The sequence below is a fragment of the Staurois parvus genome, unplaced genomic scaffold (assembly GCF_062004578.1).
Source record: "Staurois parvus isolate SC_StPar_1 unplaced genomic scaffold, SC_StPar_1.0 ptg000154l, whole genome shotgun sequence".
Classification (NCBI taxonomy): domain Eukaryota; kingdom Metazoa; phylum Chordata; class Amphibia; order Anura; family Ranidae; genus Staurois; species Staurois parvus.
In genome coordinates this window covers 14,541,248-14,564,820 of record NW_028317950.1, presented here as the reverse complement: position 1 = coordinate 14,564,820, position 23,573 = coordinate 14,541,248, and the positions used below count along the sequence as shown (strand labels likewise).

The 23,573-nt window shown below is 42.3% G+C and overlaps 1 protein-coding gene across 1 annotated transcript in view; it reads right to left on the bottom strand.

Moving 5' to 3' along the window:
• Nucleotides 1-23,573, bottom strand: part of TSC1 (TSC complex subunit 1) — a 78,799-nt gene that overhangs the window by 31,850 nt on the left and 23,376 nt on the right. Inside the window, exons 4-13 of the mRNA XM_089675083.1 lie at nucleotides 20,803-20,955; nucleotides 19,130-19,274; nucleotides 17,413-17,567; nucleotides 16,999-17,072; nucleotides 15,350-15,516; nucleotides 15,068-15,168; nucleotides 14,357-14,480; nucleotides 12,591-12,703; nucleotides 12,433-12,493; nucleotides 7,836-7,928 (exon numbers count right to left, since the gene is read on the bottom strand). Coding sequence (XP_089531209.1) covers nucleotides 7,836-7,928; nucleotides 12,433-12,493; nucleotides 12,591-12,703; nucleotides 14,357-14,480; nucleotides 15,068-15,168; nucleotides 15,350-15,516; nucleotides 16,999-17,072; nucleotides 17,413-17,567; nucleotides 19,130-19,274; nucleotides 20,803-20,955 — 1,186 coding nt within the window. The remainder of the gene's footprint in view (nucleotides 1-7,835; nucleotides 7,929-12,432; nucleotides 12,494-12,590; nucleotides 12,704-14,356; nucleotides 14,481-15,067; nucleotides 15,169-15,349; nucleotides 15,517-16,998; nucleotides 17,073-17,412; nucleotides 17,568-19,129; nucleotides 19,275-20,802; nucleotides 20,956-23,573) is intronic.

Below are 23,573 nucleotides of genomic sequence, written 5' to 3'. Positions count from 1 at the left end.
GGTGGCATGTTGTGGGGATGCTTTTCTTCAGCAGGAAAAGAGAGGCTGGTCAGAGTTAATGGGAAAACGGATGGAGCCAAATACAGGGCAATCTTAGAAGAAAACCTACTAAGTCTGCAAAAGACTTGACTGGGCAGGACAATGACCCTAAAAACATACAACCAGAGCTACAATGGAATGGTTTAGATCAAAGCATATTCATGTGTTAGAATGGCCCAGTCAAAGTCCAGACCTAAATACAATTGAAAATCTGTGGCAAGACTTGAAAATTGCTGTTCACAGACGCTCTCCATCCAATCTGACAGTTCTTGAGCTATTTTGCAAAGAATGGGAAAAAATGTCACTCTAGATGTGCAAAACTGGTAGAGACATTCCCCAAAAGACTTGCAGCTGTAATTGCAACGAAAGGTGGTATTGACTCAGGGGTGCGGAATACAAATGCATGCCACACTTTTCACATTTATTTGCAACAAATGTTGAAAACCATTTATCATTTTCCCTCCACTTTCCAATTTTGCTCCACTTTGTGTTGGTCTATTATATAAAATCCCAATAAAATACATTTACAATTTTGGTTGTAACATGACAAATGTGGAAAAAGTTCAAGAGGTAGTAATACTTTTTCAAGGCACTGTGGATTAAGATACTCCAAACAATGAGTTGGTTGCAAAAATTTTTGAAGACTCCATCTAAATAGCTGTGGAGTGTGAACGTCAGAGCCATGTTGTCCAACAGAGAACATGCCAACTGTTTGCTTAACAGGAGGCTGTCCAAGTATCCCAGTATTGTTGATGCAATTGAAAGACGGGGGTATTGTGGGCAAGTATCCTTGAAGCCCACAGGAATCAGAAAAGTTCTCTGGTGAAGGGAGGCAATGGATTTTGTAGCATCCATATAGAATTTCTAAACTCGAAAAATACATTCAGAGCTTTGAGGATCAAGAATGGGGCAAATGCTCCTTTGGGCTTAGGATAGGTGAACAGTGATGTGACATAAAATGTATAGATTTGAGTAGATAAGATGTGACCTGTAGCAATATGTAATCGTAAATGTAGTTGCATGCCTTGTCATTAAAAAAATATTCAGTCAGAGGTATTCAGAGACAGATGGTCACTAATTAGCATCTGAAGTGATCTAGCTTCCTCTGGATGTGACACCCAAGTGCCAATTAGATTTGTCTATAAATCAGACTTTGCCACCTTCCTGAAGTAAAAGAGGACACGGCTGGAGACAGGTTGGCTTCATGACAGCAGGAGACCAGAGCTTTAAAGTATATACATACATCAAAGGAGTATGTTTCATCCTTCATAAAAGCTAAAATATTAGTTGCAGAGAGATGAAAATACTTCCTTCTGATGGGGCACTTTGTGGGCTGCATCGGCATATAAAAACTATATTTGTGGCCTATGTAGAACGCCAGGAAAATGGTTATGTGGCACTGGAGTGAGATAGCTGAACAGCGATTAGTACTGTCGCGATCGGACTGATGCGCTGGTGTCGGAAATTCAATCCCCGATTTGGTGATTCAAGCCGGTCTTGGTCCGATTGACTTTGGGCAGGTCAGCACCCAGAACATCCTGTGGGCAGGTACAGGAACACTCCGCAGAGGGAATTGGCCCAGGACTCATGTCCAGCCCACGTCCATATTCCCATAAATTGAGGACTGGAGATATGGACAGCGTGATTCGTATGGAGCAAGTTCTATTTGACTGACGGATTGCTGACTCTCTGACTTGCTCCAGTCAAGCTAGATCACTTCAGATGCTAATTAGTGACCATCTGTCTCTGAATACCTCAGACTGAATATTTCTTTAATGACAAGGCATGCAACTACATTTACGATTACATATTGCTACAGGTCACATCTTATCTACTCAAATCTGTACATTTTATGTCACAAGTATGATACTTTAATCCTGAAGACCCAAGGATGTTTGGTGGAGATCTGCTAGTTTGCAGCCCTGCAACACCACCTACTGCATCTAATTGTTGAAGATGTAAGCTGTCCAAGCAACCACAAAAGTTTAACGAACATCCCCCTATCCTGGAAAGTAGGAGCATACCTTCATGCAGAGGTAGGCTTGTCAGTATTTGGCAGATTGAATGATAGGTCTTGCAGCTGGAGAGGACGCCAAACCTAGAGGGTCTAGAGGACAAGGTCACGAGTGGAGAAATGAAATGTATGTTAGTGTGAAACTAAACCCTCCTATCTTTTACGGCTATGGTGGTGCTGCACACATGATCAGTTATGGTAACAGTTTTGGGAATGGATTTAGCTCCACTTTTACAGTCAAAGAGGGAGAATACTTTGCAGTCAGTTCCTAAGGCTTCTTCCAAGGCAATGAGCCTCAAACTTTTTTTTTTGCACAACGGTTCATCACTTTGGCCCTATTCATATGTCAAAGCTAAAATTTAACACTACAGACATCTGCTCCACAGATTCTCTAATTGAAGGATCAACCATAGCAATGGTTTGGCCAGTCAGAAATGGCCTAACAATGGAAGGTCAAGGACCCAACAACGAGAAAGGAATTCCAACTACTTATGAGTGGAGTCTTTAAAAACAAAGGTGTCCTCTTCCAGAATAGCAAACACCTTGTTAGAGCAGAACACTGCCAGATTCACAGTGGTAGTCTACTGATATTACACTCAAATTAAAAGGGTACTCTATTCCAACTCCTCGTGGTAAGCCTATCAAGGACTGGAGATCAAAGGACTGGAGGAACTCCTAAACAGACAGTCTCTGCAGCTGAAGGTATGGAAGCCACAAGCCAATCAGATACAGAATCTGCAGAGGGGTGCACAGGCGCACACTTGTGGCCTTTGGACTCACAATCAGTCAGTAAATAACTGGATGATTTGGATCATAACTGTAGTATAAACAAAGCAGCTATGTAGAAGTGTCCTAATTGGGAGGGGAGGAACCAAAACACAAAAAACAGGATTACCGTATATACTCGAGTATAAGCCGAGTTTTTCAGCACATTTTTTGTGCTGAAAAACAGCCCCCTCGGCTTATACTCGAGTCAACGTCTGCCAGGGGGGGCGCGAGGCTCCGTCAAGGGGGGTGCGTACAGGGGTGGGCAGAGGGCTGCTGTCTCTTACCTGGCTCCCACGATGATCCATCCAGGAAGCGCTGCTCCTTCCGTCACTCCGGCCCCTCCCTTACTCCTGCCGCTCGGCTCCGCCTCCTCACCGGTGATTGGCCGCCAGAACTGTAGCTCAGGAAAGGTACACAGGCGGCCAATCACGGGCGAGGAGGCGGAGCCAAGCGGACCCGCGAAAATCGAGTGAGGGAAAAGCCGGTAAGTGTGCAGTGCAGAGGTGCTGCTGCAATCACATATGCTGGCTGCAGCAGCACCATACTGCAACAGGGGTCAGCAAGTGTCATTGGTGTCAGTGGGAGGAATAGTGCCGCATCATTGGTGTCACTGATACTAATGATGGGGCATTATTCCTCCCACTGACACCAATGATGGGGCACTATTCCTCCCACTGACACCAATGATGGGGCACTATTCCTCCCACTGACACCAATGATGGGGCACTATTCCTCCCACTGATACCAATGATGGGGCCCTATTCCTCCCACTGACACCAATGATGGGGCCCTATTCCTCCCAGTGATACCAATGATGGGGCACTATTCCTCCCACTGACACCAATGATGGGGCATTATTCCTCCCACTGATACCAATGATGGGGCACTATTCCTCCCACTGACACCAATGATGGGGCACTATTCCTCCCACTGATACCAATGATGGGGCACTATTCCTCCCACTGACACCAATGATGGGGCACTATTCCTCCCACTGACACCAATGATGGGGCCCTATTCCTCCCACTGACACCAATGATGGGGCACTATTCCTCCCACTGACACCAATGATGGGGCACTATTCCTCCCACTGATACCAATGATGGGGCACTATGTCTCCCACTGACACCAATGATGGGGCACTATGTCTCCCACTGACACCAATGATGGGGCACTATTCCTCCCACTGACACCAATGATGGGGCCCTATTCCTCCCACTGACACCAATGATGGGGCACTATTCCTCCCACTGACACCAATGATGGGGCACTATTCCTCCCACTGATACCAATGATGGGGCACTATGTCTCCCACTGACACCAATGATGGGGCACTATGTCTCCCACTGACACCAATGATGGGGCACTATGTCTCCCACTGACACCAATGATGGGGCACTATTCCTCCCACTTTATTTTTTACATTGACTAGTAGGTGCCTCATTTCCCACCCTCGGCTTATACTCGAGTCAATAGTTTTTCCCAGTTTTTTGTGGTAAAATTAGGTACCTCGGCTTATATTCGGGTCGGCTTATACTCGAGTATATACGGTAGTATTTAACACAGCTCAGCTGAAGAAAAGACATCAGTCCACCGAGGACCACTATCAAAAGAATTGAGGCATGCTGGACTCATGCTGGAAGGGTTGTCCTGCGCTGGGGCAGAGGTTTTTTTTTTTTTGGTTTGGTTTTTTTTTAAAGACGCCAGCATCCCCTTCTATAGGTAGCAGTATAGTCCAAAGGTTAAATCTATTATTCAGATCTGTAGCAGCTGGTTACATTGCAGTTGCATGTGCACTACACTCTCAAGGGATGACACACGAGCATGCAGTCCATGTATGATGCACTGCTGGAGGGATCCACTTTACAGGTATGTCAATGTGCAAGCATGCAGTGCATACTAGCACATTATGACAAACTTATTTGTTTTGCAGAGGAAGAGAGGGGCTTAGAGCTCACTGGGCAGAGTGGAAAAAATACAGATGGTTAGTACAACATCCATTTGTGATATATTAGTCCAACATTGGAGAATAATATACTTGCATATATATTATATGATAAACATATTAAAATGTTTAAAGTGCTTGTAAAGGCTTAAGGTTTTTTTTTTTTTTTCTTCCTTTTAACCTTCCAGCATTCTATGCATGAAGGTGAAAACAAAACAAAACAAAAAAACCCCTGTTTGCAGCATCCCTCCAGCTCCCCCTAATACTTATCTGAGACTCATCTTGATCTAGCGATGTGCACAAGATCCTTGGTTCTCTGGGTACTCTTCCCCCCTCATTGGCTGAGCCACTGACTCTCACTGCTGTTAATTACAGTCAGTGATCCAATGAGGAGAAAGGAGGTGAGGCTGAGCCACGGCTGTTTGTGCGAGAATGTACACAGTGCCACAGCTCAGAGAGCCTGCTTGGGTGCCTCCAAAGCAAACTGCTTTCTCTAGGGGCACTCGGCAGGAGGGAGGGACTAGAAGCGCCAGCGCAGGACCAGAGAAGGAGGTGGACTGGGGCTGCTCTGTGGAAAATCACCACACAGAGCAGGTAAATATGACTTTATTTTAAATTTCCTTTAATGTCACTTTAAACTGCGAAAATGTATAATTTTAAGAAAGACAGAGGAAAAAAAAAAAAAAAAGTGTATTTGATATGTATTGCTGCCATCAATTTCAAAATTACCCTTATTTTCCTTAAAATAGTACATTTTCTCAGTTTAAACATTTGATGCGGTTTCTTTTGTGATATATGGGGTTATGACTCAGGCTTTAAAAATATTTAATCAGGCAGCTTTTCTGAACAGCCTTTACATTTCTGCTCAATTGTGTAACCCTAGGCCGGGTGTCAGCAACCCGCGGCTCCAGAGCCGCATGCGGCTCTTTTTCACCTTGGCTGCAGCTCCGGAGCACACTGCCCACCAGGTGACAGGCAATAGGGCAGCAATGGGCAAACTTCGGCCCGGCAGACCTTTTAATCCGGCCCGTGGATCTAGGCTCCTCTCACAGTCCGCCCTGAAGACCGGTGTAGCATGAAAATCTGTCTCCTATGAGGATCTGTCCCCCTCGACGTATCTGCGCATGTGCCGGAGATCGCCGATCGGCTGCTAATGCCTGAAACTGGCACATGCGCAGATACGTCGAGGGGGACAGATCCTCATAGACAGATTTTCATGCTATACCGGAACGGCGCGGGAACACGGCGAAAGGAACGCGCGGAGCAAAGGTAAGTGAATTGACACAGGGGGGACTTGGGGACTTAATATGGGGGATGAATTACTATAGGGGGGATGAATTACTATATGGGGGATGAATTACTATATGGGGGATGAATTACTATATGGGGGATGAATTACTATATGGGAGATGAATTACTATATGGGGGATGAATTACTATATGGGGGATGAATTACTATATGGGGGATGAATTACTATATGGGGGATGAATTACTATATGGGGGATGAATTACTATATGGGGGATGAATTACTATATGGGGGATGAATTACTATATGGGGGATGAATTACTATATGGGGAATGAATTACTATAGGGGGGATGAATTACTATATGGGGGATGAATTACTATGGGGGATGAATTACTATGGGGGATGAATTACTATATGGGATGAATTACTATATGGGGGATGAATTACTATATGGGGGATGAATTACTATGGGGGATGAATTACTATATGGGAGATGAATTACTATATGGGGAATGAATTACTATGGGGGATGAATTACTATAGGGGGGATGAATTACTATATGGGGGATGTATTTTCAGTTTTAAAAATGTGGCTCTCAAAATAAATTTCAATCGTGGTTTTGGCGAGATTTGGCTCAGTTGAAAAAAAGGTTGCCCACCACTGACCTAAGGCTATGATTTTGATTATGACGATACACTGTGGCCCTGATTAACCCTTTGCTTACTGGGCCCTTAAACCCCCTTCATGACCAGAGCGCTTTTTGCAATATATGCAGTGTCGGATTTGTTTTAAATGTTGCAATGGTTTTGCGGCTCCCAGACTTTTTTTCCCTCTCGGAAACGGGTCCAAGTGGCTCTTTATGTCTTAAAGGTTGCAGACCCCTGCCCTAGGCCATCAGGCATATAGTATACTCCACAGCAAGTGAACCATTTCATGAAATATAGAGGAAGCACCACGGTAGCTAATGGTTAACACTTGTGTCTTCAGCTCCTTTGGAGTGAATGGTTTTATGTACTTTGTAAATTGCTCTGTATGTATTTCTGTAGAAACACAAGAAATATTGGTCCTGAAAATATAGCAACTCACTAGAGACATGAAGGAAAAAAGCCACAATATTAAAAGTAAAACAAAAAAGCAGCAGCCACTTTGCTGTTTGATTTATAAGACTCTGGCAAATTGCAAATCAATTTAAAATCTAAATACAGCCAAAAAACTTAAAAAAAAAAAAAAAAAAAGAAGGAGGATAGAAAAATTTGCACATGGGACTTGACTTACAGTCAGAAGGATGTGTCCCTTCTGTTGAAGCCTTTAAGTTAAAATCCTACTTCGTTCATGTCCCCCCCCCCCCACCTTTAACTTCCAGTGCGGCAGGGGTTAATACAACTAAGGGGCTGTCACAAACTCAAGAGCCCAGGGTGGCATAGAGGATTTCAACTAAAAAAGGCATCAGCAAAATGGACACAGCCTACTAAAGTATGTCCTTTGTGCTGAGTAGCTCTACTACATTCAGAAATACACACATGGTAGAGTCAATGTAGAAAATAACCTATTTGTATCATTAGGTATATTAAAAGTCAAGATCCAGGAGGTAAGCTGACAGGTAGAAAATACAAAATAGTTTTCCTAGCAGAAATGAAATCCATGGAAACCAGTGCTCCAAAGCAATGATGTCATTTACTGCTGTCCCCCCCCCCCCCAACACTACGTAGAAAAATGAATATAAACCAATACATAAATACAGTGTGTATTTAGCAATAGAAGAGTAGTTAAAAGTCTAAGACTGACAGGGTGATTTGGTCAATTAGATGCAAGGCTCACCTTCTTCTGCATTATTGTGGTCAGCAGCCAGCACTCCTATTACTTCTGATAGCTCACTTAGAGACACGGTCTTCACAACTTTGGGAGAGTCTTCTGCAGGTTTAAAAAAAAAAAAAAAAAAAAAAAAAACAAAAAAAAAAAAAAAAAAACTTTAGCTGCCTGCCTTGTTTTCAGCAGCCAAAACATAATGAATGCACTGCTGACATATTAACACTGTCACAACTAGTTCTCATCTTGGCACAGCTGCTTTATTCAAGTACGGTCTCTTAAGTGCCAAGAAGATAAACTGCAGAAATTGATTTAATTTTCTAATTTCTCCCCCCAATGGCCTATGAAATTACTTTTTTGTAATCACTTCTAGGGCTGAGAAGGCCAAAGTATAAGTTAAAGGACCTTGTGAATTAAACAACACCTCCTAACGGAAGTGTTGAATGTGGATTGGGCTCACCCTCAGAAGGCATTTGCCCCCAACAAAGAAGTTTGCTCAACTATACCCTATGGGGAGCAGAGATGCACATGAGGTCTATTCTCGGCATGGCTAGAGAGTTGATCAGCGGTTGAAGGAGTGGATACAACAGCTTTGGAGGTGACGAGCTAGTCCCTCTGGGGAGTGGTTGAGCCTGCCTACCCAGTGTATAAAGTGGATCCTCTGTGCTTTTCAGGTCTTTGGAGAAGCTCTACATTTACAGTAACCGCTTATTTGACTTCTTTAACCCTTTTTTAACTTTTGGACTTTGTTATTCAATATCAATTCTTAACTGTAGTTTATTTTGGTTGGTCTGTCTATTTGGATTAATCCCTTCTGGTTCCACTTGATGTGTTTGAGTTTAACACTGTTCTTTCATTTGGTAGCACAAAAAAATATTACTTTGCACCACACTGATGAGTTTAGCAGGTATTTATACACCTGATATCAAGGTATTTTTATATCTTTTTATAAATCTGAGTCTTAAGTGCAGATCCTTTTCTCGATTCTTCAAAGTGTGGGTTAGACAGATGCTAAAAGTTAAGGATTCTGAATGGGGAGATACCAAAGCAGGCAGATTCCTGGAAGATTTCCCTCTCAATCTTAGATTTTCAGTGAATGCCTTGAAAAATATTCAACAACTCTTTCATTTAAGCTTGTTGCCTGTATATATGCATAGAATCCTTTGGTTGAAGTATTGGCCATTCCAATGGGAATGTTTGGTTCTGCCTTGGATGAGAACATCCATAAAGGGTGAAGAGTATCCTCCTCCTGCTCAAGGAGAAGCTAAGAGTTGTTCAGAAACCTAGTTCTGCTTCTACATCCAAGCAGCTTTCCTTTTGAACATCACAGGTTCTAAGACTTGTCCCCTGGCTTTGCTGGTTTAAAAGTCCAAATCGGAGGAATGAGAAGCTGTGCCGCTCAGAAAGAATTGCGCCCGATTCTGGCCGCTCTGTACACATCACAAAATTTGCCTTGACCAAAATTGATGTTCCTGCCCTGTCTGCCATACACATACACAAAAGGGCAGGTGGACTTTCTCAGCGGTCATGTGGATCTGGGAGAGTAGGCTCTCCACCAAAACGTGTACGAGGCACTCTGCCGGAGAAGGGGACGATGGATGTTGACCTCCTGGTATTCAGGTGCAAGAGAATATGGACAGATGTGTACAGGACCTGGAACCCTCAAGCGTTCATGACAGAAGCCCTGGTGACATTGTGGGATCAGTTCTCCCTAATTTATACCTTCCCTCCCCTGCAGCATCTGCCCTGACTTCTTCACAGGATTCAGAGGGGATCCTGGTAAAAATTGGTCACTCCAGTCTGGCCCAAAAAGTCACAGTACACAGACATTGTAAACCTGTCAGGGGATGAACCATGGACTCTTCCAGATATGATCCTATCTTCTAATGTACAGCCCGATACTACACCCTGCTTTACAGCGGTTGGATTTATGAGTTGACTGCTGAGCAAAGTTCCTGAGAGACAGGTGCTTCCCCGATTCTGTAATTCCTATGCTTAAGGCCAGAAAGGAGACTTTGCAAATGATATCGTCAGACATGGAAGGACTATTTCTATTTCAGAGACCTACTGCCTCACATTCCTTGGTGTGTAACTTTGCAAAGGGCAGCATGTGCATTGTTCTACATTTGAGACCATCTGGGACATTCCATCAAGTGCTGCTGACGAGAAAGGTTGTCTCAAGTTGCTTTGACTTTGGCTTGCAGTGCTTCAGAGTTGACTGCTCGAGTGTAAAGAACCTTCCCTGGTTATTCATCAAGATAAGGTGGTTTTATGGTCTCAGGCATCGTTTTTGCCTAAGGTGGTTTCATCATTCCATCTCAACCAGAGTGTTGTGTTACCTTATTTTTGTCCTAAGCCTCAAACCACAGAGAAAAGGGTTATTCATACCTTGGATGTGGCTCACGCAGTAAAAAATTTACCTGAAGTTGACATTGTGTCAATCTGAATCTCTGTTTATCATTCCTAACAGGCAGTGAAAGGGCCAGAGTAGCTTCAAAGTCTACCATTTCTAGATGGATCCATCAGCTTATTTATTTTGCAGGCTTACAGCTTTAAAGCATAAGCTCTGCAATTCCCTGTAAAGGCTCACACTACTAGGAGTGTTGGCGTTTCCTGGGCTATTCAACAAGTTTCTGGAGCTTAAGGTTGTAAGGCTACTACTTGGTCTTCAGTTTATGCCACGTTTACCAAGTTCTAAGAAGTAGATGTTTCAGCCTCTGACCGCTACCTTCAAGCAGAAGGCTTAGCAGGTGGCCATGTGATGTTCTAACCCAGGGGTAGGCAACCTGCGGCTCTCTAGCTGTTGTGGAACTACATTTCCCATAAGGCATTGGAACATTACAAAACTGACAGTTACAGCGCTGATTTGCAGAGGCATGATGGAACTTGTAGTCCTGCAACAGCTGGAGAGCCGCAGGTTGCCTACCCCTGTTCTAACCGGTTTTGGTTTTTGGAGCCTGTTGGCCTTCCCCCATATTCAGTGCTTAGGGAAATCCCTATTGCAATGGAAATGAAGATTCTGTGTCCTGTGATGAAAGATAGCGAAAACAGGATTTTTGTTTTACCTGTAAAACACTCTTTGGAGTACATCACAGGACACAGGGATCCCACCCCTCTTCCGATGTTGGTTTATGGCTTGCTACAAAACAGACTACACCTAGAAAGAAGGGGTTATGTCTGGGGAGGGAATTACTGATTTGGCCAGTGTATAACTCAATCATAATGGACATTAAGATGCCCTGTGTACTGAGAATATATATATATATATATATATATATATATATATATATATATATATATATATATATCATTTGATCAATCCCGATATGACAGCCCATCTCACTTCTTGAGGCCCGAAAACCCCAGGAAAAGTACAAATACCTCCCAAATTACCCATTTTGGGAAAATAGACAGTTGAAGGTATTTAGTAAGAGGCATGGTGAGTTTTTTTGGAGGTTGTAATTTTTTGGACAATGTAGAAATAAAACAAAACAAAAAAAAAAAAAAACACAAAACACAAACACACAACACAATTGGTCTTCATTTTTACATATTGTCACCAGTCCATTACATCATTATTAGATAAATGGTGTGGCAGTGATCAGAGACACTGACTGATAGTATATAGAAAGAATAAAAATTGAATTTGTAAAATTTGTTTTTTTTTATTACATTATTTTTTCTTTTACAATTTTTTTCCCCCAACACACTATGACCAAAGCAATACAATGTTACTATGGTAACATTGAACTACTCAGGGCAAGTGATCAGGAATTTTTTTTTAACACATTATGATTGCTAATATTAATGTATTTCATTGATATTTGCAATCATTGTTACTGAATGAAACTGATTCAGTCTTTTGTTGTGATTAGCTGTGATTGGGCAAAGTTTATCACATGATACAGATGGGCTGAGATTGGCCCTGTCTGTATCATGTGACTGCTTTGACCAGTCACAGCTAACAAAGTTGTATACAATGGATGGCATGACAGGAAGCCATCTGTTGTATACAATTCACATGTGATCTGCTGTGATTGGTCACAACGGTCACATGACACTGGGAACGGGCCGCTGTAGTGATGTCATCGGCTGTGTCCCAAGGACACAGCTGGTGACAGATCGCGCGGCCGCGTGAGCCACTCGTTTTGACAGGACGTCATATGACACCCAGTAACAACGAGGAGTGTCCTGCACAGCCGTCAACTTGCTAAAGGCCGGGCGGGAAGGTGTTAATGTCAGACTAATGATTGAAGGAAACACAGAAAAACTCTTGCTGGTTTGCTGGTCGATTCATAGCTGCTCAGCAATGACATGGTGAAAAGTGGCCAAAAGTTTTTTTTTCTTCTTCAGTGTTTGACTGTTTGAGGAAAAATCCACTTTTGTGGGTCTTAGCTGTAACAGTGGTTCAGCTATATGATTACACTACAATGCAAACACTGCCTAGCAGCCTGCAAACAATGACAATTCACAGATGAAGTCTCAGTGGGTAAATAAACAGGAACATTCACCAGTGGGTTTTTTTTTTTCTTCGCAAAAAGTCACCTAGAAGAACATATAAAAAAAAAAACCTTCACAGAGGTTTTGCTAGAGTAAATGTACAGCTTACCTGAGCCCTTTTCTCCCCTGATGGCGTGCTGATTGAGCTTGCACTGATCAGAGCCTTCATTCTATAGGATGGAGACAGTCATGTCAGCAATGCATTGGGTAGAGGGATTCAAAAACTAAGTTTCCCATGCCATAAATTCTACAACCTGTTCTCCTTACTTTTTTGGGAGGAGTTGCGGTGTAGGAAAGATTTACAGGGTTTGCAGAATCATCAGAGCTCAAAACAGGAGGCGGAGAGGTTGCTGGTGTGCCCAAAGGAGTTATTTTTCCACCTACATTACAAATGGTGAAAGCACAATATAAAAATTTTAATTTGTATGGAAAATAAGATTTTGTACGCACCATAAAATCCTTTTCTTGCCGTCCAGTTAGGGGCACAAGCTTCACCCTAGGTTTAGATCCCACTGAATCACTGGGCAAGCCACATCGGAGAGCCCCTGTACAGAGGGCTTAATCAAAGAATGTGAAGCTAGTGATATCAAACAAAATGGAAAGGACAAAAACACAACCCTTGACAGTGCTGAAAGCCTGATGCTAGTCCAAATTCAGTTGTAAGAAGCAGATGATTTGTCCTGAGGAAAAGCTCCTAAAGTGAAACACTTCCCAGTCTGTAAAGCAGAAAGGCAATTGGCCCTTAGGACAGTAGATTCAAAAGGTCTGGTAGGGTCAATGGTGTGTGTCAGAGGTTCACCAAAATGCCCTCCATCTTGATCTGGTAAAGCAAAAATAAAAGATTCAGAAGAGCAAAAGGCATTGTACTAGTCCCATGGAGCTACCACAGTACCCACTGCTTCTGCCAGGGATTCTCTGAACCTGGACACAAATGTCCATTTTCCCAGAGGCCAGGAAGTCAACATGTGTCATGCCCAACCTGTGATACAGGTCCTGGACCACTTCTAGTTGTAGGGACCATTCTGCTGGGTCCAGGTGCTTCCAGATTAGGAAATCTGCCTGTCAAATTGAAACTGTATAGTTCTCCAACATGTTGGTCTAATTCTGAAAGGACAGCCAAATCACCCAAAGCTCCAAGATGTTTATCTGGAGACAAGATCTCTCCGACAGCTTATTCCCCAGCAGAGACAGCGTGCCCAAGACTCCTCCCAACCTTACAGCTCAGCATTTGCCATGATAGTTTTTCAAAAGGCAGACTCCAGAGCTGGGTACCTGAGCCATGAAATTAGGGTTCTTTGTGTTAACCAAATTGGCCTGTACAGACAATTTTTGTGTTTGTGTCCAATAATTTTTTTGTCCTGCAGTTTAACGCAAAGGATAAAGCTCTAATTTTTACTTGTTTACAGTTCTGCATATGGATTACTGAGTTTCACATGCAGAATTAGATATGATAAACCAAAAATAAGCGTACTTCGTCACGTAAAAAGTGATCGGGCAGCTCTCCAGATCACTTTTAAGCTGATCACACATTTTTATAGCAGGGAGGCTTCCCCGTCATCAAAACACTGCCAGCTGTAGCCTGCACCAGTGACCATTTAGGGGGAAAAATAAAAAAAAATAAAAAAACAGAGAGGCTGGTTGTATAGGAGTCAATCGGTATATCAAATTCTGTACAACCAGCCTGTCCATACGCGGGTTGAAGTTCAGCCAGTCGCTACTGAATAGGCTGAATTTCAATCAATGCATGGCCATCCTTACATAAAAGCCTACAGCCTGCTGCGTAAAACTGAAACAAGGTAATGACTGCTACTACAACCATGGCCTTGTTTAACTTCTTCAGACATAGTAGACATTTTCATGTGTTTAACTGAAGGCAATAAGAAGTATTTGTTGATCACAGCATCTTTAAATCAGACAAGTTGGTCATGTGACCAAATACCTAAGGTTTACATTGTATACCTTAACATTAGCCTTTGAATATAGCTTGGTTTTATAACACACCAGTAAACAAATCATTTTTCTACAAGACCTACCAGGTGTAATCAGTGCTTTGCTGGGAGGACGGGAAGGAGGCAAGGAGGAATCTGGTGCTGGACCAACAGGAGAGCTGGGAGGCGTTGTCATTCCACATAAGGTAGATGGGCTCCAAAAACAGTCCTGCACAATTTAATAAAAACTATGAAGATTACAAGGAAATTCTTTGTACATGTACACACTTAGTACATGTAGGTGACAAAGGCTAAAATCTAATACAAAAAAAAAAAAAAAAGTGTTCAATTTTCTGCGTTATTGTTCTTATATTACGTACACTTATTACATCATCATCAGTTACCCTAATTGTGCTAGTATTTTTGCACCTTCCAATCAAAATGTATACATTATTTTTCCACACATACATAGACAGCGCAGATCACGCTCCATTAGCTTCTTCCGTGGCTACAGTAGCTAGTGAAGGTGAATAGCAGAAAATGGAAGTGACTAAATCCTTGTCACTTCCAGGTTACTAGCTAGGGGCTCACAGGTGGGATGAATGGTTGGGCGAATGCTCTAGATCAGGGGTCTTCAAACTATGGAGGGCCATAGTTTGGAGACCTCTGCTCTAGATGGCCCCCTTCCAAACAGCTTGGGCAACTAATGCGAGAGACTGCACCACGATATAAAAAAAAAAAAAAAAAAAAAAACCACAACAACACACACTCTGAAACAACTTTCCAGGAAGGTGAACAAACATGGCATTCGCTTACCTGTGTTTCTGCTTGCAGACGAAGTCCTTGAGTGCCAATATGGTGCGGTGGATCCTGTGAGCACAGCCTAGGCGTGGAAAGAGGTGTGGAGGTGTTGCTTCCTAAACACCAGTAGTACACAGTTAAGAGAAAGAAATATCTGTCTTAAAACCTGCCATCCATATTCTTGCTTTAACACCAAAACAAAAAAAAAAAATTCAAAAGGCATTTTCAGAAAAAAGGTGACATGACACTATCAGCGCACACAATAATAGCGAATTGACCCTACTGCTTCTTACGCACCAGAGCTGCTGAAGATCTCAGGATAGGGACTGGATGCAGTGTCCTGCTGCCTTTGCCGCAGGCGAGTTGAAAGGGGAGAATATCCTTCTTCATAGGAGGCTTCATTGGGATCCAAAGAGATTTTGGCACATTCTACAACAATGTCATGGGTTTCCAACCTCTTCCACCTATGACAAACGTGACATAAACAGTGAGAAAAAGAACTATAATCCAACATACAACCAAAAAATACAAGAAGCTCAAAAACACAGCAGAATAGAAATGGACAAGCAGTTTATATGAACACATATGAAGGTTAGCCATCATGTAATTAAAACTATTTCAAATCTACAAAAGACATCTGCATCCAGCAACAGGTAGCAATTGTTTTTTAATGTGGTCTACAAACAGGATGTCCTTGCACACAGTACATACACTAGGCATTGCATCATTTAAAAAAATGAAAGTGAATGTCTGAATTTGTCTGTGCTAAAAAATGTAAATGCAATCCTAAGAGGATGTATTCAGTAGTTTATCCTAGGGGTAAGTCATTAAACTACAGCTAAACTAACATATGGATTGTGATGGACAGGCCCAGGTATCTTTTTTGCCATATTAAGAAAATCCACACCCACCTTGGAAAATTTAGCTGAAAAACAAGCTAAGATTAGCATTAATGCCAGTAGATCAAGTAACCCTAAGCAAAGCCCAATTTCTCAGTGTAACAGGTGCCACAGTGACCTGATGTTAGGACGTGCAGTTTATACTGTTAATCACACACAAAGTCCCATATGCATTATGAAGTGTTGGTTTATTTTATCCCTAATATCTTTAGATTGTTGAAAGCTTGCTAATTGATGTTTCAGTGGAGAGCTACTTGGAGATACTCAAGAGATCCTTCCACTAACCTGGGACTATAATATACTTTAAAAGCTCATTGCAGATGTGTGTCTGGGGTTCAAGAGGTAGAGACTTTCAGAGTCTGGTCAGCAGCATCTTCAAAAGTAGAATTCCACGTTTACTATCATTTTAAATAGTTTGTTTGGGCCAAGCATGTACTGTTTGAATACCAAAACAGCCTGTCTGCTAGGGCTGCTGTAAAAAAATGGCAGTACCATTATAAGCAGTGCTGTGTTCCAGCAGCAGTAAAAGACACTTCCTATCTGCTGCCTGGCATAGATCAAGTCAGTCTTCGCACATCCCCACCATTCAGGAGAGCCTTTAATGCAATGCTTCTCCTGATTGGCAGAGGTGAAAATCACAATGTACTCTTTCCACCTCCCATCTCCAATCAGAGGAAGCCTTGTATTCACTGATTATATATATATTAAAAAAAAAAAAAAAAAAGGGAGGGGAAGACAAGGCTTCCCCTGAATGGCAGGGATTCACCAAGACTGATTTTATGTATACTTGGCAGCAGAGAGAAAAGTGTCTCGTAATGCTGCCAGAACACCCTGCACCCACTTACTGTATGTAGCTAATGCTACTATTGTCTATTACAGCAACAAGACTTTTCGGTCATTGAAATAACTTGTTTGGGCCAGCTTGCCCCAATAAACTACTTAATGCAAAAAGTAAACCTAGAATTTTACTGCAAAAAAGGCAATGCACACACTTTTTAAATGGTCTACAGTTTGAGCAATATGAAACCTCTACATTATAAAAAATACCTGCTAGGGTCTAATTCATGGTCTTTGGATCCGGTAACCAGCTCAGGATGAATTCTCACATGTTCCATCATTGGCTAAAAAAAACAAAACAAAACAAAAAAAAAAAAAACACCACAGATTTATTGAGCTATAAAGTCTGGATTTGAAAGTCAATCTACAGCTGATGTTTGATTCAGATTTGGTTTCTCCAGCAGTGGGATTTCCCCACTAGAATTCCCAGATATAACAAATTGACATAGTTGTTACAAACCTAACTGATGGTCCCACGCTACACCAACAGATTCTCTGAAATTTGGCAATGACATAAGTGTCAATTTTTTGTAAAGCAGAATATGACTGCTTGCTATAGACAATGGCACTATTTCAACCTTCTTCCTAGGAGACATACTACTTTTCCCAAGAACACCATTTTACCTTGACTATTTCCTCAAACGTCTCCAGATTTTCCTTCATGCTGTAATGAGATCGTAGGAAGGACACAAAGTTGCATGGATACATCCCGTAGAGGCGATGAAAGAGGGCGTACACACTGGCATGAAGATGAACAAGACATGTTTCTGCTACATGACCTGCCATAAAAACAGAAAGCACACATGTGCCAGTTACTTTACCTGTCCAGGCCTCGGATGCCAAGCCAGTAATAGAACATTTTGTACTGATATCAATGGCCTTTAGTTAAATAGCATGCACAGTTTCAACTGAAACACCTTTCAAATGTGCAACTAAGGGCTCGTTCACACTAGGCTGTTTTGCCAACGCTTGCCAAACGCCCCTATAGCGTTTGGCAAGCGTTGGTCCGGTGTTTGCGGAGCGTTTTTAACGCTCGGCAAACGCTCCGCAAACGCCGCATGCGCGGTTTAGCGGCGGTTGCTAGGCGTTTGCCGAGCGTTAATAACGCCCCACAAACGCCTATAATGCATTTGAGTGGTGTTACCGCTCTGCAAACGCCCCGCAACCGCGTCGCAACCGCACCGCAAACGCCGGCCGGGCGTTTGCGGAGCGGCACCATAGACGAGAATAGGAGGCTTCAAAGCCTCCTGACTCGACCAGAGGCGTCCGTTTTGCCGCGACGCAACGCGACGCAAACGCTCCTGTTAGAACAGCACCATGTGCTGTAATGTGCAGAGTTGGCAGAGGCGTTTGGGAAGCGGTAAAAACGCTTCCCAAACGCCTCTCTGCCGCCTGCACACAAGGCTAGTGTGAACGTAGCCTAAGACTTTAAAAATTCAACTGATGCTGTAAAGATTTTATTAAGGGCAGGAGTACTGCACTGCTTCTCAAATGATACCCCAATACAGGCTTATACAATGTCAGTGCAAAGAAGAAAGGGTGTGGAAAAAGCACAGCAACCTGCAGCAAAGAAAAACAAAATCAATTTACAGTACTCGCATCACTGAGCAAATTTCATTCATGGAGTCAAAACATTTACTAAAACTGGAGTGTGCAGAATCTGGTGCAGCTCTGAATAGAATAGCAGCTCTGAATAGCTTCCAGGTTTATTTCCAAAACTTGAACAAACAGAAGTTAGAAGCTGATTAACTACCATGCACAGCTGCACCTGATTCTGAGTGTGCCAGTTTTAGAAAATCTCCCCCTTAGTGCGCAGGACACGCAGGCATCTGACACTCTTGGAATTGGTAAAGAGTTTTACAGAGGTTGACGCACTGAATTGAGGGAAGGCAAGAGACAGGGGGCTGCCAAAGAGGTCTCTTCAGCTTTTTTTTTTACTTAAATTAAAGCTGTCCTGATTCCCTGCAGTTAGCTGGAGCTAGGCTTTTGGGTGGAACTGTATAACCCCATTGAAAATCTACATCTTTATATGCTCTATCATCTCCCAAACATGTATGTTTACAAAGGCGATTGGACAAAAAAAAAATTTATCACAATTTCAACTGAAATCAGCTGGATCAGAAAACAAATTAATTTTTCAGAGACCATGCCCTTGTAGACTGGGTTAATTCCCACTGTGCTATCTCCTGCCATAAACAAAACAAATTCCACAAATTTGTGTAGAAACATTTTGATTTCACTAAACCCATGGCTCATAACAGGAGTAGGTGCTTACTTTATTCCATTATAGCTGTCACCACATACAAGGCTCCAGAACAAGAGAAAAGTGTTTCCGACTCACCTGGGTTTTTCAAGCACCAGCCTGACAGGCGGCCAAAAATGTCAAAGAACTCATGCAGATACTGTTTCCCTGACTGCGGAATCATTGGCAGCACAGTGATTAACACTAGGACTCCGGTTGTGAGAACCACAACATCTGTGTCTGTCTGTAAAGAAAAATAAGCTGTTTAAAGAGCAAACTTGGCTATATTTTCAGAAAATGATACTGCACAGTCAGTAATTTTTCATAAGTCACATGCTACTGCTTTTTAGATTTCAAATGCATTATATAAATGGAAAAACTAATGGGCAGTATACATTCACCTAGTTTCACATGGATTCCTGTAGGGGCTCACAATCTATGGCCCTAGGATGCACTTGCGCACACTAGTTCCAGTTTTAGGTAGAAGCCTATAACCTACCACAATGCTGTGATAGCAAACCAAGCTGTCTAATGGAAGCCCACTTAAATACAAAGAAAAAAAAAAAAAAAATTTAGGCAGATGAGTGTCCCAAATGGGAACACAGGACTAAAAAAGGCAAAATCTTACCACTACACATTGTTTTAGCCCACTGACAATCAAATCACTACTGTATCCTGTAGTGACAAGGGAGTCAACGGAGCACACCAGGGGACACAACAGACAAAACACTAAAATTGTCAGTTTCACAGCAGATTCTATGGTAGACTTCTTTTGAGCTGCAATCAGTAGTACAAGCAGCTGGAAAAGGAAAGTATTTACATCCTTTTTTTTTAGAAAACATTTTTATTTTTCATTTTATTTACTTTGGTTGTCATCACAGGTTTATTCCATATATAATTTAAACACATAGCTGCATAGAAAGTGTACTTTTTTGTATACAACCATGTAATCAAAATAAATTAGTTTCTTCGACAGCGATCAAAACACATTTGTGTGGACCACTGACTAACAGTATTTCAAGACTCTCCTCTCTCATTTTGTTACTTTTTAGATTTGGATAGAGTGGTAAGGGGTTAGGAACCATTGTCTGGTTTTTATTGCTGTCTGTGTCCCCGTTTGCTCTCCCTGCCTGTCCTAATCACCAGTGTCACTGGGATTATTAGTGAGTATATCCAAAATTTTGAGTAGCCACAAGAAGAGAAATAAGAGGAAATCTTCCAGTGGGGACATTTGTTTTGATGACAACAACTGTCTAAGGCTTCATGTATACGAGCAGCTCCTAAATTCGAGCTTAGGAGCTTTTGCAATTTTTTTTCCAAAGCTCCTAAACTCAACTCCATAAAAGCCCATGTGAGGTTAAACCTCCTCTCCAGAACGTGAAAGAATTTAGGATAGGAACGTTTTGACCCCCGGAAAACACGGTAAAAATCGCAGTATCCACGTTTTCCTGCAGCCGGTGGTCAGGGTAGACCCATGTACATTGAACCCAAGACAGGATTTCCCTCACATTGGAAACCAATCCTGTCACTTCCTATGAGGTCTACAGGACAGGGAGTGAAGAAAAACCTCCTTAATGAGACTCAAATGGTCAAAAAAAAAAAAAACCATTTGGAATAGAGAAAGTTAAAACCGAATATTACACACACACACACACACACACACACACACACACACACACACACACCTTTAGATATACTTTAAGCTCCTGACTTAGCACTCTAGATGTAAAAACGTGGGCACGGCAAAGTGAGGAACAGTATATTAAAAGTACCTTAAGACATTTCAGTAAGGACTGCAGGACGGGCGCTTGTGACAACTTGTGCTTCCAAGATGGCTGACGACGAATAACATGGCCCAATAGTGTCAGAGTTGATAAGCGGGTAGCAGCTTTTCCTAAATACTCATTTATCTTGTCCAAAAGGTGCTGTTACAGAATAGAACAGTTCTTGGTATCTCAGAATTTACAAAGTCAAAGTACTGAAACTGTAGAAAGTATTCTTACTGGGCAGAATTATAAATTGATACAGGTTGCAAAAAACACATTTGAAGCAAATCGATGCTTTCTAAAATGCCATAAAAAACAAAAAACAAAAACCACAGACAAAAAGGAAACACTTTTTTTGTTTGGATAGAGTGGCTAAAGGGTACAACCCCTGCCATTCATTATTTCCAAATACATACATAGTTAAAGTATATGTAAAGCCAAATATTTTCATTTTTGTGTAGAGTAGTGGATGCTTAAAATCCCTGGCCATTTTTCTTTGCAGTCTACCCCCTATTGGGAATTTTTCCTTCACTTCCTCTGCAGTATACACAATAGGAAGTCAAAAATAATCTCTCAAAATAGGGGGAAAGACTCCACATCGGAAAAGGCTTTAGATATAGTTAAACCATTTGCAAAAGAAAAAAAAAAAAAAGAATGTAATAAATTATACATACATACTAGATAATAAAGGCAGGCATCCCAGTACTTTTGAGAGTATAGTATATAATATAAAATACATAGAAAATATTGACAAAAGTATTGGGACGGCTACCTTTACACGCACATGAACTTTGACATCCCAGTCTTAGTCCGTAGGGTTTAATATGGAGTTGGCCCACCCTTTGCAGCTATAACAGCTTCAACTCTTCTGGGAAGGCGGTCCACAAGGTTTAGGAGTATCTATGGGAATGGTTTGACCATTCTTCCAGAACTGCATTTGTGAGGTCAGGCACTGATGTCAAACAAGAAGGCCTGGCTCACAGTCTCCGCTCAAATTCATCCCAAAGGTGTTCTATTGGGTTGAGATCAGGACCTTGCGCAGATCAGTCAAGTTCCTCCACCCCAAACTCGCTCACCATGTCTTTATGGACCTTGCTTTGTGCACTGGTGCTTAATCATGTTGGAACAAGAAGGGGCCATCCCCAAACTGTTCCCTCAAAGTTGGGAGCATGAAATTGTCCAAAATGTCTTGGTATGCTGTCTCCTTAAGAGTTCCCTTCACTGGAACTAAGGGGCCAAGCCCAACCCCTCAAAAACAACCCCACACCATAATCCCCCCTCCACCAAACTTTACACTTGGAACGATGCAGTCAGTCAACTACCATTTTCCTGGCAACCACCAAACCCAGACACGTCCATCGGATTGCCAGACAGAAGCGTGATTCGTCACTCCAGAGAACACATCTCCACTGCTCTACAGTGGAGCGGTGGCATGCTTTACATCACTGCATCGAATGCTTTGCATTGCACTTGGTGATGTAAAACTTGGATGCAGCTGCTCGGCCATGGAAACCCATTCCATGAAGCTCTACGCACTGTTGTGCTAATCTGAAGGCCACATGAAGTTTGGAGGTCTTTAGATATCAACTCTGCAGACAGTAGGAGACTTCTGCGTTTCAGCATGCGGTGACTCTGCTCTGTCATTTTACGTGGCTCGTTGTTCCCACTTTGTTATAATACCACTAACAGCTGACTGTGGAATATTTAGTAGCAAGGAAATTTCACGGATGGACTTCTTGCACAGGTGGCAACCTATCATGATACCACACTTAAATTCACTGAGCTCCTGAGAGTGACCCATTCTTTCACAAATGTCTGTAGAAGCAGTCTGCATGCCTAGGTGCTTGATTTTATACACCTGAATTCAATGATTTGGAGGGGAGTCCCAATTACTTTTGGCAATATATTATACATTCACTGCATGCGCTGCTAGTAATGCAGAGTGATGTGAGCTTACTGAGCTTCAAAGAGGGCAACTGTTGGTGCCCACTTAGCTAATGACTCTGTGGCTGAAGCAGCCAATTTATTTGCCATGTCACGAGATACAGTATCAAAAGGTTATGACAGCATATAGAGTTTCCGGGAAAACAGTCCGATATATGCATAATTGTGGTCGACATGGTCAACTGGCCATAAGACAAAAGGACATGCACCGAAATCAGATAAATGCAGCAAGTGTGACTGCAGAGCTCAGTCTTCCAAAGCTCGTGTCCACAAAAACTGTGCAGAGGGAACTCCATATTCAAAAGATTCATGGGCGAGATGCAACTGCAAAACCACTAGTGACCGATTTTAATGCTCAAAAGAAGAGTGGTGCAACACCCGTAAATCTTGGACTATGGATTAATGGTTCGATGAATTGAGCTTTACATTGCTCCCAACCACCCATGTGTGGCAAACACTGTGCCAAGTTTATGGCCAGGATTGTCTTGTGCCAACGGTAAAGCATGGTGGCAGCACAACCATGGTTTCGGCAGCCATATCTTGGTATTCTGCAGGCCCCATTATCATCTTGAAATATAGAGTCACTGCCAGCAACTATGTACAAATATTAGCCGACCATGTGCACCCCATGGTGTAGACAGTTTCCCAAAGACCATGCCATTTACCAAGATGATAATTCTCCAATTCACACAGCTGGTGCCGTCAAATCGTGGTTTGATGAGCATGCAGACAAGTTTTGCACCTTCCCTGGGCGCCGCACCTCAATATCATACAGACACTATGGTCAATTTTGAAGAACATGGTTCCACCTCCAAAGATTGTGAGCACTGGAA